Source organism: Cuculus canorus, chromosome 13, assembly GCF_017976375.1.
Source record: "Cuculus canorus isolate bCucCan1 chromosome 13, bCucCan1.pri, whole genome shotgun sequence".
NCBI lineage: Eukaryota > Metazoa > Chordata > Aves > Cuculiformes > Cuculidae > Cuculus > Cuculus canorus.
This window is the reverse complement of record NC_071413.1, coordinates 20,248,826-20,263,172: the sequence shown is the minus strand read 5'-3', so window position 1 is coordinate 20,263,172 and position 14,347 is coordinate 20,248,826. Positions and strand designations below refer to the sequence as shown.

General features: G+C 40.4%; 1 protein-coding gene across 1 annotated transcript in view; it reads left to right on the top strand.

The window, feature by feature from the left end:
• CMTM4 (CKLF like MARVEL transmembrane domain containing 4) overlaps positions 1–14,322 on the top strand; it is a 38,204-nt gene extending 23,882 nt beyond the window's left edge. Inside the window, exons 3-4 of the mRNA XM_054078702.1 lie at positions 5,487–5,585; positions 6,486–14,322. Coding sequence (XP_053934677.1) covers positions 5,487–5,585; positions 6,486–6,659 — 273 coding nt within the window. The 3' untranslated portion in view covers positions 6,660–14,322. The remainder of the gene's footprint in view (positions 1–5,486; positions 5,586–6,485) is intronic.
• The last annotated feature ends 25 nt before the right edge of the window (positions 14,323–14,347 follow it).

Sequence of the window (14,347 nt, the reverse complement as noted above, 5' to 3'; positions counted from 1 at the left end):
CACAGACCAGTGGTTCTATTTTGTGCTGACTGAAAACTTATTTTGTCATCTTTGCAGAGTTAAGGCTTTTCAGTTGTTGCAGTGATGAAACCTTGCGTGCCAGCAAGCAACACCTGAAGGAGTTGGCAGAAAATCTGATGTGGTGCCAGACTGACAAACTCTCTTATGGCTCCAAAGAGTGCAATCGCAAAACTGCAGTTCAAAGGCCTTCACAAATTAAATATTCCCTCTTCTGTTTTGAAAAAAGTCTTGGTTTTCTTTTGCTTGCTTAGCTGTTGGATGAAAAATTAAGTCAGTCATCCTTCACTCTTATGTGTACTGTCAAAATAGTAATACCTATTAAAGATAAAAATGAGCATTTCTATAAACTGATTTCCTCTGGGTTAGTGCCCTTTCTAGACGTCATTTGGTGCGTCATGGTGTAAACGATGCCTTATTATGTAAGAAATCATAGAGTCATAGATTTACAGAATTATTAAGGTAGGAAAAGACCTCTAAGATCATCCCATCCAACTGTAATACAAACACAAGTTTTAAATATGAGAAATAGTACAATGTTTGGTAGTTTTTGCTCTAAGGTCTGTTGCTTTGTGATGATAACTGCAGGTGCTGTCTGTGCGACATGGCTTATTGGGAAAACATGCAGGGAAAGCAGCGAGGAGCAGCGGAGAAAGAACTTGGTTCTTTCTGAACTGAGAGGGAATCAGGCAGCTGACCTTCAAGAAAACAAAATGAAATGGAGATTGTAGAAGTATTTATTCAGGAACATGTCTTTTACGGCAGAGTTACTGCATCTAACAGAGCTCGTATTCCAACTGAAAAAATAGAATAAAATCATAAAAATCTTGATTTTTGAGGCCTCTTCTTCCATTTCTTCAGAGTCGTAGCTTGTCCCTGACTCTTTGGAGAGCTGACTGAGGTTTTTAAAAGTTGCATGTGTTAACTCTGTGGTTTTTTTAATTTACTTTGCTTGAGATCCTGGAAAAAGAAATGATTTCCAGCAAGTGCTCAGACACCTGGGATTGGAGCACGTGTACAGGATTACGTACCTATGAATGGTAGAGATCTTTGGGGGCTGCCGTGTGTGATGTGGGACCTGAGGGGTCCTGGCAGCTTAGTCCCGTGCTGGGTGGTGGGCACACAAACGTCTCTCTGTAGTGTGGATCCAGCCCGATGGGTCACTAACATGTTTCTGAAACCACTGCTCATGGACCATTTTACTGGGTGAAGGCAATGCCTGTGTCAGCCTCGGAGTAACAGAATCCAGTGCTTGAATAAGGGCTTCTGTACCTATGTAAGGCTAAATAAAAAGTAAAACCAATGAGAATCAATTCTCATACAGTTAATTCAGTTCTTTCTACCTAGGATTTTTTTTTTCCTTGAGAAACCATGTTTCCATTTTCAGTTGTGGTTCAGAATACTCATACCATGTTTAATAATACAATTATAGAGTAAAATTATAAGCGTTTGTACAGGGGTGCTTGGTTTAGAAGGGTGATGAGTAATGTTTATAAACTACCGATCAACAGCTTCACGTAGAAACAAGGGAAACTTTGCAAGGAAAGTGCTGATTGAAGGGAAAATTGGAGGCACTGTACATAATCTAAATATCGCTCTTGGATTTCAGAAAGCAAATGACAAAAACAGCCACCGGGTTAAGCGTCATAGTTTTGTTTATACAAATTGAAACTACAGTATGGCACTGTTTCCCTGTTAAATAGTACTTGGTCACTTGTGCAGTGTCTTGCTTCACCACAAAATACAGGATAAAAAGGCAGAGCATGTACTTTGATTGAATGTCTTGTAAAAGTTTGCATGTGTGAAGTCATGGAGAGGGAAGAATAAAGGCACATGGGTGTTACTGGTGTCTCTGAGCGTCAGAGCCAACTCTGGTGATGTACTATACCAAAAGAAGAGGATTAAATAGAAGCTTTCCAAGCTGGTGTGCCTTGCAGCTTTCAGGAGTTCCTTAATGGAAGTTTTCAGGTCTAGTTAAGGGATGGGTAGATGAAGCGCTTAGGGATATTATTTAGTGGTAGGGAGGTATGGTTGGACTTGATGATCTCAAAGGTCTTTCCAACCTAGGGATTCTATGGTTAACACCTCTCATTCATAGCACAAATTTGGCTTCTCCCATCCTTGTGCATCCAGGAACGATAGTGGCCTAGACCCTTAAAAACTGTAGAATGCTGTCCACTTTAATTTTCTAGAGTTTCCCACCTTTGCAGCAGAATCAGCAGAACAAAAGCCCCTCACCCACCAGTTAGGATGCCTCCTCTGCCGGTTGACCCTTCTGACTGGGACCGATTGCTGGTGGTGACAGTGGCAAATATCTGTCCTTGCACACTCTCCTTTAGAATGAAAGGAGCATTGGCGAATGAACAGAATGACTTGCAAATAACTCACTAGGGACCAGAAGTCAGTCTTTCTTTTGAAATCCTCTTGGAAAAGGAGAAAGGGAACAGCAGTAGCCTAGAGTGGATTCGATTCAGCTCATAGATTTTCTTCTCTGTTATGAATGGCAGCTTTGCATAGTATTTTATGGCACAGCACACTGTCTCATGAGGTTGCTGTAATTTCAGCAGAAATTCTTTTGTGTGATGTGGTTTTTACTTGGTCTATAAATATAATAGCAAGAACTTCAGCTACATCATGGCCAGATTTGAACTGGCTCATCTTTTTTCAATTAGTTTATTCTTTTTATTGTCACGGTTATTCATTTTCTTATGTGGAAAAACGCTACATTATTTTAGGGAGTGTCCTTTACTTCTTGAGCTCTTGCTGTAGTTCATTCTCTTTTGTTTGCTCTGGCTTCATCCAAAACCATTGTGTGTTTCTTTTTCTTATCTTTCTGCTCTAAGCAGTAAGTACGAAATTTTGGATTAAAAACTTTTACCGATATTTTCATCTACGATGTCACCATTATATATTTGTATGATCTGTGTATCAATAGATTGAGGGCAGCCCTGAGTAGAAGGACTTGGGGGTGCTGGTGGGTGAGCAACTTGACATGAGGTGGCAATGTGCACTTGCAGCCCGGAAAGACGACTGTGTCCTGGTCTGCATCCAAAATAGTGGGACCAGCAGGGCGAGGGGTGAGTTTCTCCTCCTGTGCATGGCAGTTCTAAGACCTCATCTGGAGCCCTGTGTTCAGTTCTGGAGTCCTTGGCACAGGAGGGACCTGGATCTGTCAGAGCGGGTCCACAGGAGGCCACAAAGATGATCCGAGGGCTGGAGCACCTCCCATATGAGGACAGGCTGAGAGAGTTGGGGTTTTTCAGCCTGGAGAAGAGAAAATTCTGGGGCGACCTCAGAGCAGCTTCCAGAACTGAAAGGGGCTCCAGGAAAGCTGGGGAGCGACTCTTGATTGGGGGTTCAGGGATAGGACGAGGGGGAAATGGTTTTGGGCTGAAAGAGAGGAGATTGAGATGAGGTCTTAAGAAGAAATGTTTTGCTGTGAGGTTGGGGAGGCCCTGGCCCAGGTTGCCCAGAGCAGTGGTGGCTGCCCCATCCCTGGAGGTGCCCAAGGCCAGGTTGGATGGGGCCGGAGCCCCTGATCCAGAGGGACGTGTCCCTGCCCATGGCAGGGGTGGGACTGGATGGGCTTTGAGGTCCCTCCTGACCCAAACCATTCTGTGATTCTATGACAACATTATTCATATTGTCATGGTGTCATTGCTCCCTAAACAATCTGATCTGTGGATATGAACAATCTGATCTGTGGATATGAAACTGTGTTAGTTTTAGCTTTTAAAAAAAACCAGCCTTGATGTATGAATATGAATCAATTATTAATTGCATTGAAAGGTGTTGACCTAAATAGAAAAAATGGAATTTCAGAAATGAATAAATTGGAGCCTCAAGGTGGAATTCAGTTCTTAGGTTTGAATTCTTTGCAAGGATAAATTTTTTATTCTTTAAGAGTACTGTAAAATAAAATCAAATGTCTTTGATGATGACAAAGTTCCTAACATCCTTATTGCTTCGGTTTCTTGGAATAGTTGTGACAAAGGCGCCAGCAGTCTAATTTCAGCAGTATTTCGTATTCCGGGGTATCTCAAATTTCTTACACGAAGCCTTCAAGTCAGTTTGTGGTATGGAGAGAGACGCTGATGTCTGTCGTGTTGTGGGTAGGTCTAGCTATCTCACTTCTACTGTTTTCCTTCGGTGGGATGGTCAAGCTGACAGATTCAAAAAGTCAGAGGTCAGCAGGGTTAATGACTAAGCATATCTGAGCCCATAAATAAGAGCATTGTGTGCTGTCCACTTAGCCTCTAGGTGTGGTACTGAGGAAATACAGAACGTGTCTCTGAAAAAACACTTGATCTGGATTATAAGAAGTGAAAAGATGGACTAGTAAGTACATCTTTGGTTGTCCTGATGGTTAACTCCATTACAATTAAAACTCGTTTCATTTTGAATATGACTTTTGTCTTAACTTTGCAGCTGTTAGTTTTATTATGCTATTAATTTTGTTGTGCTTTTGTATGTTAAAGCTTTTAAAACAACTAGTAGTTTTTGATTAATTGAACACTGGGGTTTTAATGTTCATAGCTCAATCTTATTCAGAGCAGCTTAGGTTCCTTGAATCATACTGCAAGACATTTTCTCCTCCTTTCAAATAACTTCTGTGGCTCTTCACTGTGCCCTTTACAATCTTCAGCATACTTCTAAAAATATGGATACCAGAACAGGGATCAAATCTGATCACATAGCTCTGTGTTGATGTCATTCTTCCTGTGCTCATAGCTGCCATCCAGAAGTCCCACTTGTATTGCAGTGATCTGTTAATGACCTTGCTTTATGTAAAGTGTGGCAGCATAATCATCTGAACCCTACGTGACATAGGCAGCGTGTCTATAACTGAAACGCATGTCGCCTGTCAATTCTCTGGGCTGGGAGCAAATTTTCCCTGAATGTCGGTGCACCTTGGGTGTTGCTGTGCAGATGTTCTCAAATGTCTGTTTGAAATGTCAATTTTATGTGATAAATGCATAAAAATCTGTGTATTCTCACCATACAGGCAGCTGTTATTGGCAGAAGTAGCACAGGGTGTGCAGGGTTCTACAACGGCCTCAAAGAATTTTTAGAAACATCCATGACTGTTACCTGGGCAATGCATGGGGCACTGTCATGATGTGGAAGAGAGCAAGGGGTTCCTGGAGCGCGCAACTTTGATATGCAGGTGGCATTAGTGTTGGCTGAGGTAGAACAGCTTTGCTTGTGATTTATGGTGACTGCTTTCTTACTAAACCCAGGAGAAATGGAGGTAACACATTGGAATCGGCACTGGTGCTGTAAGGGTACGCACCGTTAGACTGTGTTTCCTGTGGAATGGTCTTTGCCTTTAGCTTAAGTGGTAAACTGCATACTAAATGGGAAGGTATTGCTATAGTTCTTGTTTTAACTACCTCCTATTTCATCACTTCTCATAAAATCAAGCAAAGAATAATTGTTTAGTAATGCTAATTCATTTATTTTTTTAGGATCTGGTCAACACTGGACTCAGCACTTTCTTCTTTTTCGTTGCCTCTGTAGTACTTGCTGCTTTAAACCATAAAACTGGAGCAGAAATTGCTGCTGTGGTAAGAATTTTAACTTATTTTTATATGACTCTTGTCTTCTGTTATAATTAGATTTTCCCTTGTGTTCACTGAATACTCCTGTTGCCTTTGCCATCGCAATTTACTTCTGATTTTACAGTTGGCTGAAAGCTAATTCTGGTTTTAAAAGTACTGACATCCTTTGAATTGTTTATCTTAAAGCTTGAGGCAAGAACAAACAGAAAAATGACTTGCAGAGAGCACTTGAACAGTCAGACTTGCCTTGCTGCTTTCTCTGTAGCTGACTGAAGGAAAAAGAACCAAAAGTTCACTAGAAATTGGAGCTGCTTACACATGATTTGTTGAATTCTTCTTGCTCACTACAGATCATTTTTGTTCTGTGGAGTGAGGACAGTAGTCCTTTCCTTCAGGATTTCAAATCTAGAAGAGTAAGGTCAAGCAAATTGATTTTGTGCTTGAGTTGGCAACCTTTCTTCTTCCAAACCCGAACACTGAAAATCACACAACAGTTCTGCAGAAGCCTAAAGGAAGAACTGCAAATTAGCTCCTTCTCCAGGCTTATGGCCTGGATTGGTCATCTCTTCTCTTGTCATTCATTCACTGTTATGTGCACCCCAAGGAATGAGCTGTTGGATGAAGAGCTGCATTCTTCTTTACGAGTGATTCTTCCATTGAAGTTACACTGCAGGATTTAATTGTCATTTTTGTAGACAGAGAGCTTTGTTTTCTGGGATCGTTGATCTTAGTCGCTTTTGTGCATTCTTTAGTTCATTGAAGAATAAACCCATCAATTTTGCAGGCCATGATGACTTGTCAGTGCAAATAAAGTAGAAAACCAAGTTTATGAGGAATGTGTTGTGAAACTTCTATTGTTCTTGTTTTCAGAAAATTGTCTTTGACAATTCTTTCTACTTCTTGTAGATATTTGGTTTCTTGGCAATGGCAGTGTATGCTGTGAACACCTATTTAGCTATTAAAAAGTGGCGAATGAACAGCAGACAACAAAACAGTCGGCAGACAAGTGATTACATCCGTGCTCGGACAGAATCCAGAGAAGTAGATCACCGCCCTGAGATTCAGCGCCTGGATGCGTGAAAGCGACCTTCAAATGGGACTGCAAAGGGAAAAGAAGTAGTGCTTAACTCTCTCACGGAATAAAGAGTTTTTTCTTTGTTTAAGGAAGAAAAGGAAGATCGAATGGTGGCAAAGAGTGCCCGGCCCTGCATCTGTGCAATCTGTGCAGCAGTGCATTGAGTCAGAAGCTGTTGTCATGAAGGCAGTAAATGTTGGTCATTCAAAAACAAGATCAGTTTAAGATGCTCACGTATATATACGTGTACATTTTATAGCTTATATAATATATAATGTATATACGTTTCGAAGTACGTTGTGGTTTTGGATTAACTGCACAATACTTTCCTTCCCTCTCCCAAGCGCGAGCTCTGAATATCCATGTTCTGCCACTGTTACTTCACCCATTGAAAACACTAAAACCAGCACTACACTGCTTGTGTGGGAAAGAAATTCACCAAATTAAATATAATACAGGTGAAAAGGAAGTGAGGGGCAAATAGCAATAACTTCAGCCGTGTGTCGTGTCCAGCAAACTCTCTGTGTCCGTCCTCACGGAGCTGTAGCAGCACAGCTCGATTCTCATCTGCGAGATCTCTTGCAGTTTCACTGTTGGTGTACTTAGAGGGCTGGCAAGGACAACCATTTCACGTTTTCGATGGGTGTTGATGGGTGTTACCTGGGGGCGGCACTGACGTTGCTGTATATTGAGGTCATGCACGGCCATGGCCACATCACAACTTGTGCGAAGTTAGTGTTTGCTGAAGGGTCACCATCATGTATCAAATGCAAGTATGTGGTTTTCTGCTAACATCAGGATACTTTGTTTTTCATTCCAAAATGGGAAAATAAATGTGCTTGGAAAGCAGGGTGGAGAAAAGGGGATTGAAGGGCAGGGTAGGGAAAGAAGAGGCTATCATCGATAGACTTTCATTCATGGCTTTCTTTTTTCTTTTCTTTTTTTCCCCTTTTTCTGTTGTTTTTTCAAGGTTCAACATCTCCAACAACCCAGGGTAAGCAAAAACTAGAAAAAAACCCATGATTTTAAGGTTACTAGTGCTGCGATATTGTGATTCATGTAAGATAAATATTTCCCTTTTTGGAAGGTTGGTTGTTTCTTCTAAAATTAAGTGTTGGTAGTAGATAAAACTGATTTTTAAAAAAAAATTAATTGGGTGTTTCTGCAATTTTTTTCCGTAATATTCCTTTGGAAAATCAGTGTAAACAATTGGAGGATAATTGTACTGATTTGTTTAGAAATAGTTTTACTTAAGTGGAGTTTTCTTATTTAGCTTGTACTTCCAGTGAAGAGAAGAATATTTTCTCTGCTCAAAACTCAAATTCTGATGAAATCTCTGAAATGAGCAGAACTGTGTGCCATGTACAGCTGAATTATTCTTGCATTTGGCTTGAGCACTCTTTGCATCGTGTTCCTCTGTAGGTGTACTCGTAATAGAATGAATGCCATTACCTGGAGAGTTAAGAGCAAACAGCAACACGTTGCAGACAGGTAGCTTTTAAATATGAAACAAAGCTTATACCAAACAGAAGATCAGTAGAAGTGCCTGGGCTTTCTTAATACTGGAGGGAACGAGGACGGTGGCAGATGGGACCCTGGTGCGCAATAGGGAGTTATTTCCCTGTGTGAAAAAACAGTGGCAAAACTCCTTTTTTCTCACTTTCAGTTTACTGATGTCTGCAGTGCGTTTCTCTTTACTGGCTGAGAGGGAGATGAACGTTCAGAAAAAGGTACTAATGAAGTTAAAAACTTGCATTTTCTTAAGGAGTGATGGTTTGCCACTTAGTAAAGTCACATTTTATTGTGCTTCAATGAAAGGTAATGCCAAAGGGAACAGCGGTTTAAAAACCGAACTGCGTGAGCCAGGCTCTGGATCTGGGTTTAGAGCATAGACCTGTTCCTGAGGTGGTGTCTCACCAGGGTTAATGTGTTTCATCACAAGGAAATGACAGCTCCGTGTTCAACACGGTATGAAATAAAGGAGTTTATCGCTGCTGGTGCAGTGGTTACTGCCCCGCTGTTGTTTCGCACTCTACCCAGATTGCAAGGAGCGGTTGTAGATGTTGGCAGTTACTAAAACAACCTTTTTTAAAAGTAGCACAACGATACCTAGACTGGAATTGTAAATGGGAATTAAAGCAGTTTATATAAAGATTGGAAAAACAAACCAAAACCAAACCACCCCTCCCGCTCCAAAACCCCCCCCCACAACAAACCCCCACCCCTGCTCAGCTACAGAATATTGTCTTCCAGAAGAGCCATGTTTTTAGAGTGAAACCCTCACCTGGGATCAAGAAACAGGAGTTGGGTGATGTAGAGCAAAGGCTTTTCATGAGGAGTGTGTCCTTGTTGATGACAAGGACTGGAATGGTGCGTGTGTAACTCTGTTCCCTTCCTTTGCCCCCTGTGCTGAATCTGTGTTTTTCAGAGGTGTGAGGGGTCTCGTGCTGCAACTAGGTTTATGAATGTGGTATCTTTCAAATCCTTACACCTTCCCTTACCGAGGGAAAGGATAACATCACCAAGCTTTTTCTAATGAAAAGCTTTTGTTACCTTTTAGCCGGAATGAGAAATGCAGAGTGATACGGTGACACTTCTAACACGGCGTCATACTTCACCCTGTGGTATAGCGTACCTGAATCACCTTGAGTGGTTTTACATGTGAAATAAGTTTGCTCGAGCTCAGAACAGCATGCTGTTATTTATTACTTACATCATGACTTGAGCTTAGCACAGCTTTCAGGGTAGGATTCAAAGAGAATATTAATTTAAAAAAAATACGATCCGATACGCTTTGTTAAACAAAAACAAATGTAAATTTTTAATTGATTTTAGTATTGTACTGTATATACTTTCTAAAAATCTAAGTTAAGCTTTTCTTACTCTAGAGAGACACTTACTGTTTGGATTATATAGAAGGGAACTGAGGTAGCTGTGACAGACAACTAAATTTGAAACAAAGATCATATGAGATATACATGGTTGATTCCCCCTTAATTTTACACAGTGGATCGAAGAGGTGGTAGTATTTTAAGACTTATCCAAACTGAAGTAATCATAAAAAAAAATCTTAAAGAAGAAAATAGGGTAGAAAGATGAAATTTTTTTGGAAACTAGAAAAGTGACATTAAGTTGCTCCTCCCAGCCAGTCTTGCTTGTAAGTGTAGAGCCTATACTTTTTGTTTCCTTCCTTAAGAATGCTGTTTGGCTTCATAAAGGGACTCAAAACCCACTCTAAGTAAAGCTAAATTAAAGCTAAACATTTGAACCTTGTAGGAACAGTATGCTGGAAACTGTAATGGTTCTGATCAGTCCTCTCCCATCAAACCGAACCCTCAGATACGCAGTCTCTATCTGTTTCTGCATGTAGAAATGACGGGAAATTTTGTAACCTATGCACAGACGTCAAAAGATTAAACAGCAAAATTACTGTAAGAATATCTGTTATCCTCTTAATGATAGGGATGCTCAGCTTTGTCAGCTTTAGGTTCAGTTTCTCATACGTGCCGGTAATGACATGCAAGCTGCCTCCAACAGGAGTTTCTAAAACCATAATTAAGAACTGATTTGACAGATTAATCGCTTCTTGGTGAAGTTGATTCCTTCTTGCTCTCCATTTCTTCTTTTCATTTCATATATTCATGTCTCATCTATCTTATGTTTGAACATTTTAGTTTTTGTTAAGCCTTCTCCATCGATCTGTACGGTGTCTGCTTCAGCGTAAGGAGGATGAGAATACTATGTCCAGCGTCCTTTTGGTTAAATACGGTACTCATTCCTTTTATGATGGCTTATGGTGTTTGGGCTGGATGTGCTGGAGGGATTTACTCTTCCCCTAGGACTTAGGACGCTAGCTGGTGTCCTGCATGTGTTTCAGTGTAAGTTTTCAGGTAGGAGCCGCGTGCTCAGAGGTTGAGAGGGTTCGAAATTCGCCTACCTCTGCCTTTTTTGAGAGACAAGGTACTGATGGTAGAGATTGGGCGTCTGTATTTCAGTCTGTGATACTCGTCATGGGCTTTGCGTTCAAGAGCGTGACATGTGTGGTGAGCTGTCCCCTGGAAGCAACTTCTCATCTTTTGCTGATAAGGTGTCTCTTAGATGTGAATTTAAATAACATCAGGGTGCTTCTTCATGGGCTTTGTTGTGTGTTTCACTGTGCGTCTCACGATAAGATCTAGAATTGTTATATCTGTTTATATTTCATTGTTGAGTCTAGAAAGAAGAGGGGAAAACTGGGGAAAGTTTCCAATCTTCCCTAAGATAATCTTATCTTACTTCTTTTCACCTGTGAATGATTTTGTACGGTACGGTGATTGCCTAACCCAGCAAGACTTATTGGTGCTTAAAATGCTGTGCCACGGAGCAGGGAAATTGATCTGCTGCGACCTGTGTGTGGACTGTTAGGAGTGAATTAACCATTAGTTTCCCATGAACTCTAAGATCCTTGAGCAAATTTGATACTTGTCACCTTTGTGCTGTTTTGGAGATGTGTGGGCACAGCAAATGCTTATGGAGTAAGTGCTTTTATTAATGCACCTCTTCACCCCCTTTCTTAATCTTTGTTCCATACCTCTTATTTTCTTGTCTCATGACAACTTCGTAAACATTCCTTATTGTTCTCTTTTGTGAGGGGATAAAACCAGAACCTCAGAATAAATAAAAATAATGTATAATTTTAAAAACACCCAGAGTTGATAGCAATTCAAATAGTGTCGAAAATATCCTCTCTCCTACTCAGCTGAGAGACTGAACGGCTTTGTACGTGAGAATCGAAGCATAAAGAACAAGTCTTATGCTGAAAGCTCTGGAGCCAAACATCTTCTTCAGGTATTTAGGATAAATCATAAGATTGGCACAGTCTGATCATGAATTTGAGGTGCGATAAATGGTTCGAAGGAGACAGAAACCCAAACTTGTTACCTAATAATGCAGTGCTTTCAGAATGATGATGTGAACATTAATAATCCCCAGCAGCAGAAGGGAAGATTGCCTTTGTAGAGAAGGGGAGAGGGGCGCCTTCAGTTAGTCAGAACATCAGGTGTAGAAGTGTTTCTCTGTTCCCAAGTCCGGGGCCACGCTGGCTGTGTGATATGCTGTGTGATGCGGTCAGAGAGTTTGTACACCGATGTTCATGGTGTATCTCCAAAGCTGGGGTGTGTTGACAACGTGGTGTGATAATCAAATGACTTCTGCTCCCCTGGAGGGCAGTGGTTGCTTCAGAGACCTGCAGAAGGCATAGGTGTTGGCATCACAGGGGCTCGGCGTGTCTAGGAGGAAGGAGAGGTGCGGGCTAAACTCTGCCCAGTCCCACTGACATGAGTGAAACCGTTACGTAGCATTTCTGAGAACCGGGTACTTAGTTCTTGTTCTTAACATAAAATAAGGTATTGTTTGGAGGGCCAGCAAAGCTCAGAAAGGCTGTACCGGTAGAGGTGTCGTGTGTGCCGGTAGAGCTTTCGTGGCAGTGAAAATAAGAATTTACAAATGAAACTGAAATAGGTACAAAAAACAGCGGAATGATTGCAAGTACTTTGTAGAAATGATGCCACTTTCCTCTCTTTTAACAGCGGGAGTTGGTTAAAAACCGATTTATACAAATATTCAGGCAGTCTCCTAGTGTCACTCTAGATTTTTCTCCTGGTGCGTTGTTTTTCCCTGTTAGCCCTTGGCCACCCAAATAAATCTGTTTGACAGCGTCAGTGCTGTCCAACCTTAAAGAGTTCCTTTGTTATTTTGGTCTTATTTTTGTGTTGTCTTCTAAAAATCTGTCTAATTTAACCATTTGTAATCTAAAAATGATCTTGAAAAGAAATCTGCTTACACTGTGATTTATGATAGCCTTTAATTTAGAGTGTACAACACAATCTACTTTTCTTTTGGGATATGCAGCTTTCAGAAGTGTTCTTATATGTGCCCAGAAATGAAAGTTGTCTATTTATCATTAAAATGTGATTAGATAAAGTTACCTATCCAGAATCCCAGCGCAGCTCTTCTAGGTGTACTGGGAGGATGACTTAGTGAAATTGCCTTTTAATCTCTATGGGTTAATAAATATTTTTTTATACCTAGCCACAGATATTCCTTTTTAAATTATACTTGGCAAACAGAAGATATTTAATTTTATATACAGTATACATAGTTACCTTGATCGACATATTTATAACATAGAGCTTTGTGTTTACTATGAAGGTTTTATCTGTATACCATGGACTAGATGGGTAAAATTTTAAAGAGCCGATTAGCATATATGGAAGGGTATGGAAACAATCTTCATGAGTTCAGAATGAGGACATAAGAGCATTTCAAAAAGCAATAGTGAGACCATATTAACAGAGTATCTTTTTTTTTCTTATTTTGTGACTGGGGCTGGTCCCTGCAGCTGTTTTATTAACATCTGGATGTGAGTAACAGAATGAAATATGACCATCTGCCTCTTCTGACTGTGACGGACTATTGTCTGGAGTATGGGAAATTTCAGGGTATTGTATTTGTTTTGCTTTGGACAAATGTCTCAATAGACATTTAATTAAAACCTTCATGTGTTCGACAGAAAATACCCTCTCTTAACTAGGCTCATTTATCGCTTTTGGTAACCTTTTAATCCCAAAAGTATTATTGTCTAAATATTTTCAGTAATATTACAGTTATCCTGATGTCTACAGGTTAAAGTGGTTCTGGCTAGCACCCTTTTATTACAACAGTTGCTACCTTCATTTTTCTACTGTTTCTACTTTAATCTTGAATGTTTACCGGTTTCTACTTGTTGGATTTTGTGGAGGGAGAGTGTAACTTAGCACTACAGTTCATCCAGCTTTAACTCATACATCACAGTTCTGGAGTAAGGAAATATTTTGATTTATATATTGTGGCCAATTTATTGCATTTTTAAATGATTTCTATACTTAAGACACAACATTTATGACATAATATAATAAATGACTTAGGTAATCATATCTGTCTAGACTTACTCTCTTCTGTGTTAGTGTCATTTGGAACCTATTTGTATATGTTGAAATTTGTAAGGGTTCAGGAACCCACAATAAAATAGTAAAGTATGTATTTATTTCTCATTATAATGCTCAATTTTTATTTGAAAGTTGACACTTTGTATGTCTTTTCACAGAATTGTAAACAAATACCGGAAAACTGCTTCACCTGGTGTGCCTTCCATGTGTGGTATAAACACTTGTCATTCACAGAAATAGAGTTGTAAAGTTATTAAACCGGGTAACGCTATTTTTGTAACGTCTGTCACTAACGCATTGTGCTTTGTTTCCACAAATACCAGGTTTATGCTTTGTGCGCTAAATAGTAAATCTGATAGCACGGTGAATCCAAAGGTTGTATTGCTTTTGCTCTGCTCCGCCTTCAGCTGCCACCTGAATGATGGAGAACAAGTGGATGGCTGATGGGAGCTGGAAGGTACTTCCGAATTCTTTCTTTCAGACTCGTATAGGGAGATGCTCAGTGTGGGATATTTGTATCCTCGGTGCTGATTCTGCTGCCTCTAGATAAACATAGCAGGAGTAATCTAAATGTTCTGATTCTAGCTCATAATTTCTGGTGTCCGAGCATCCGGGCCTGACAGAGAGACTTCATCCCTCAGGGATGCACGTCCTACACTGACAGATCCGTGATTGTGAACAGCTCAGAATGATTAGTTGACGTAGTGGGTTAGAATTCCATCTCGAGC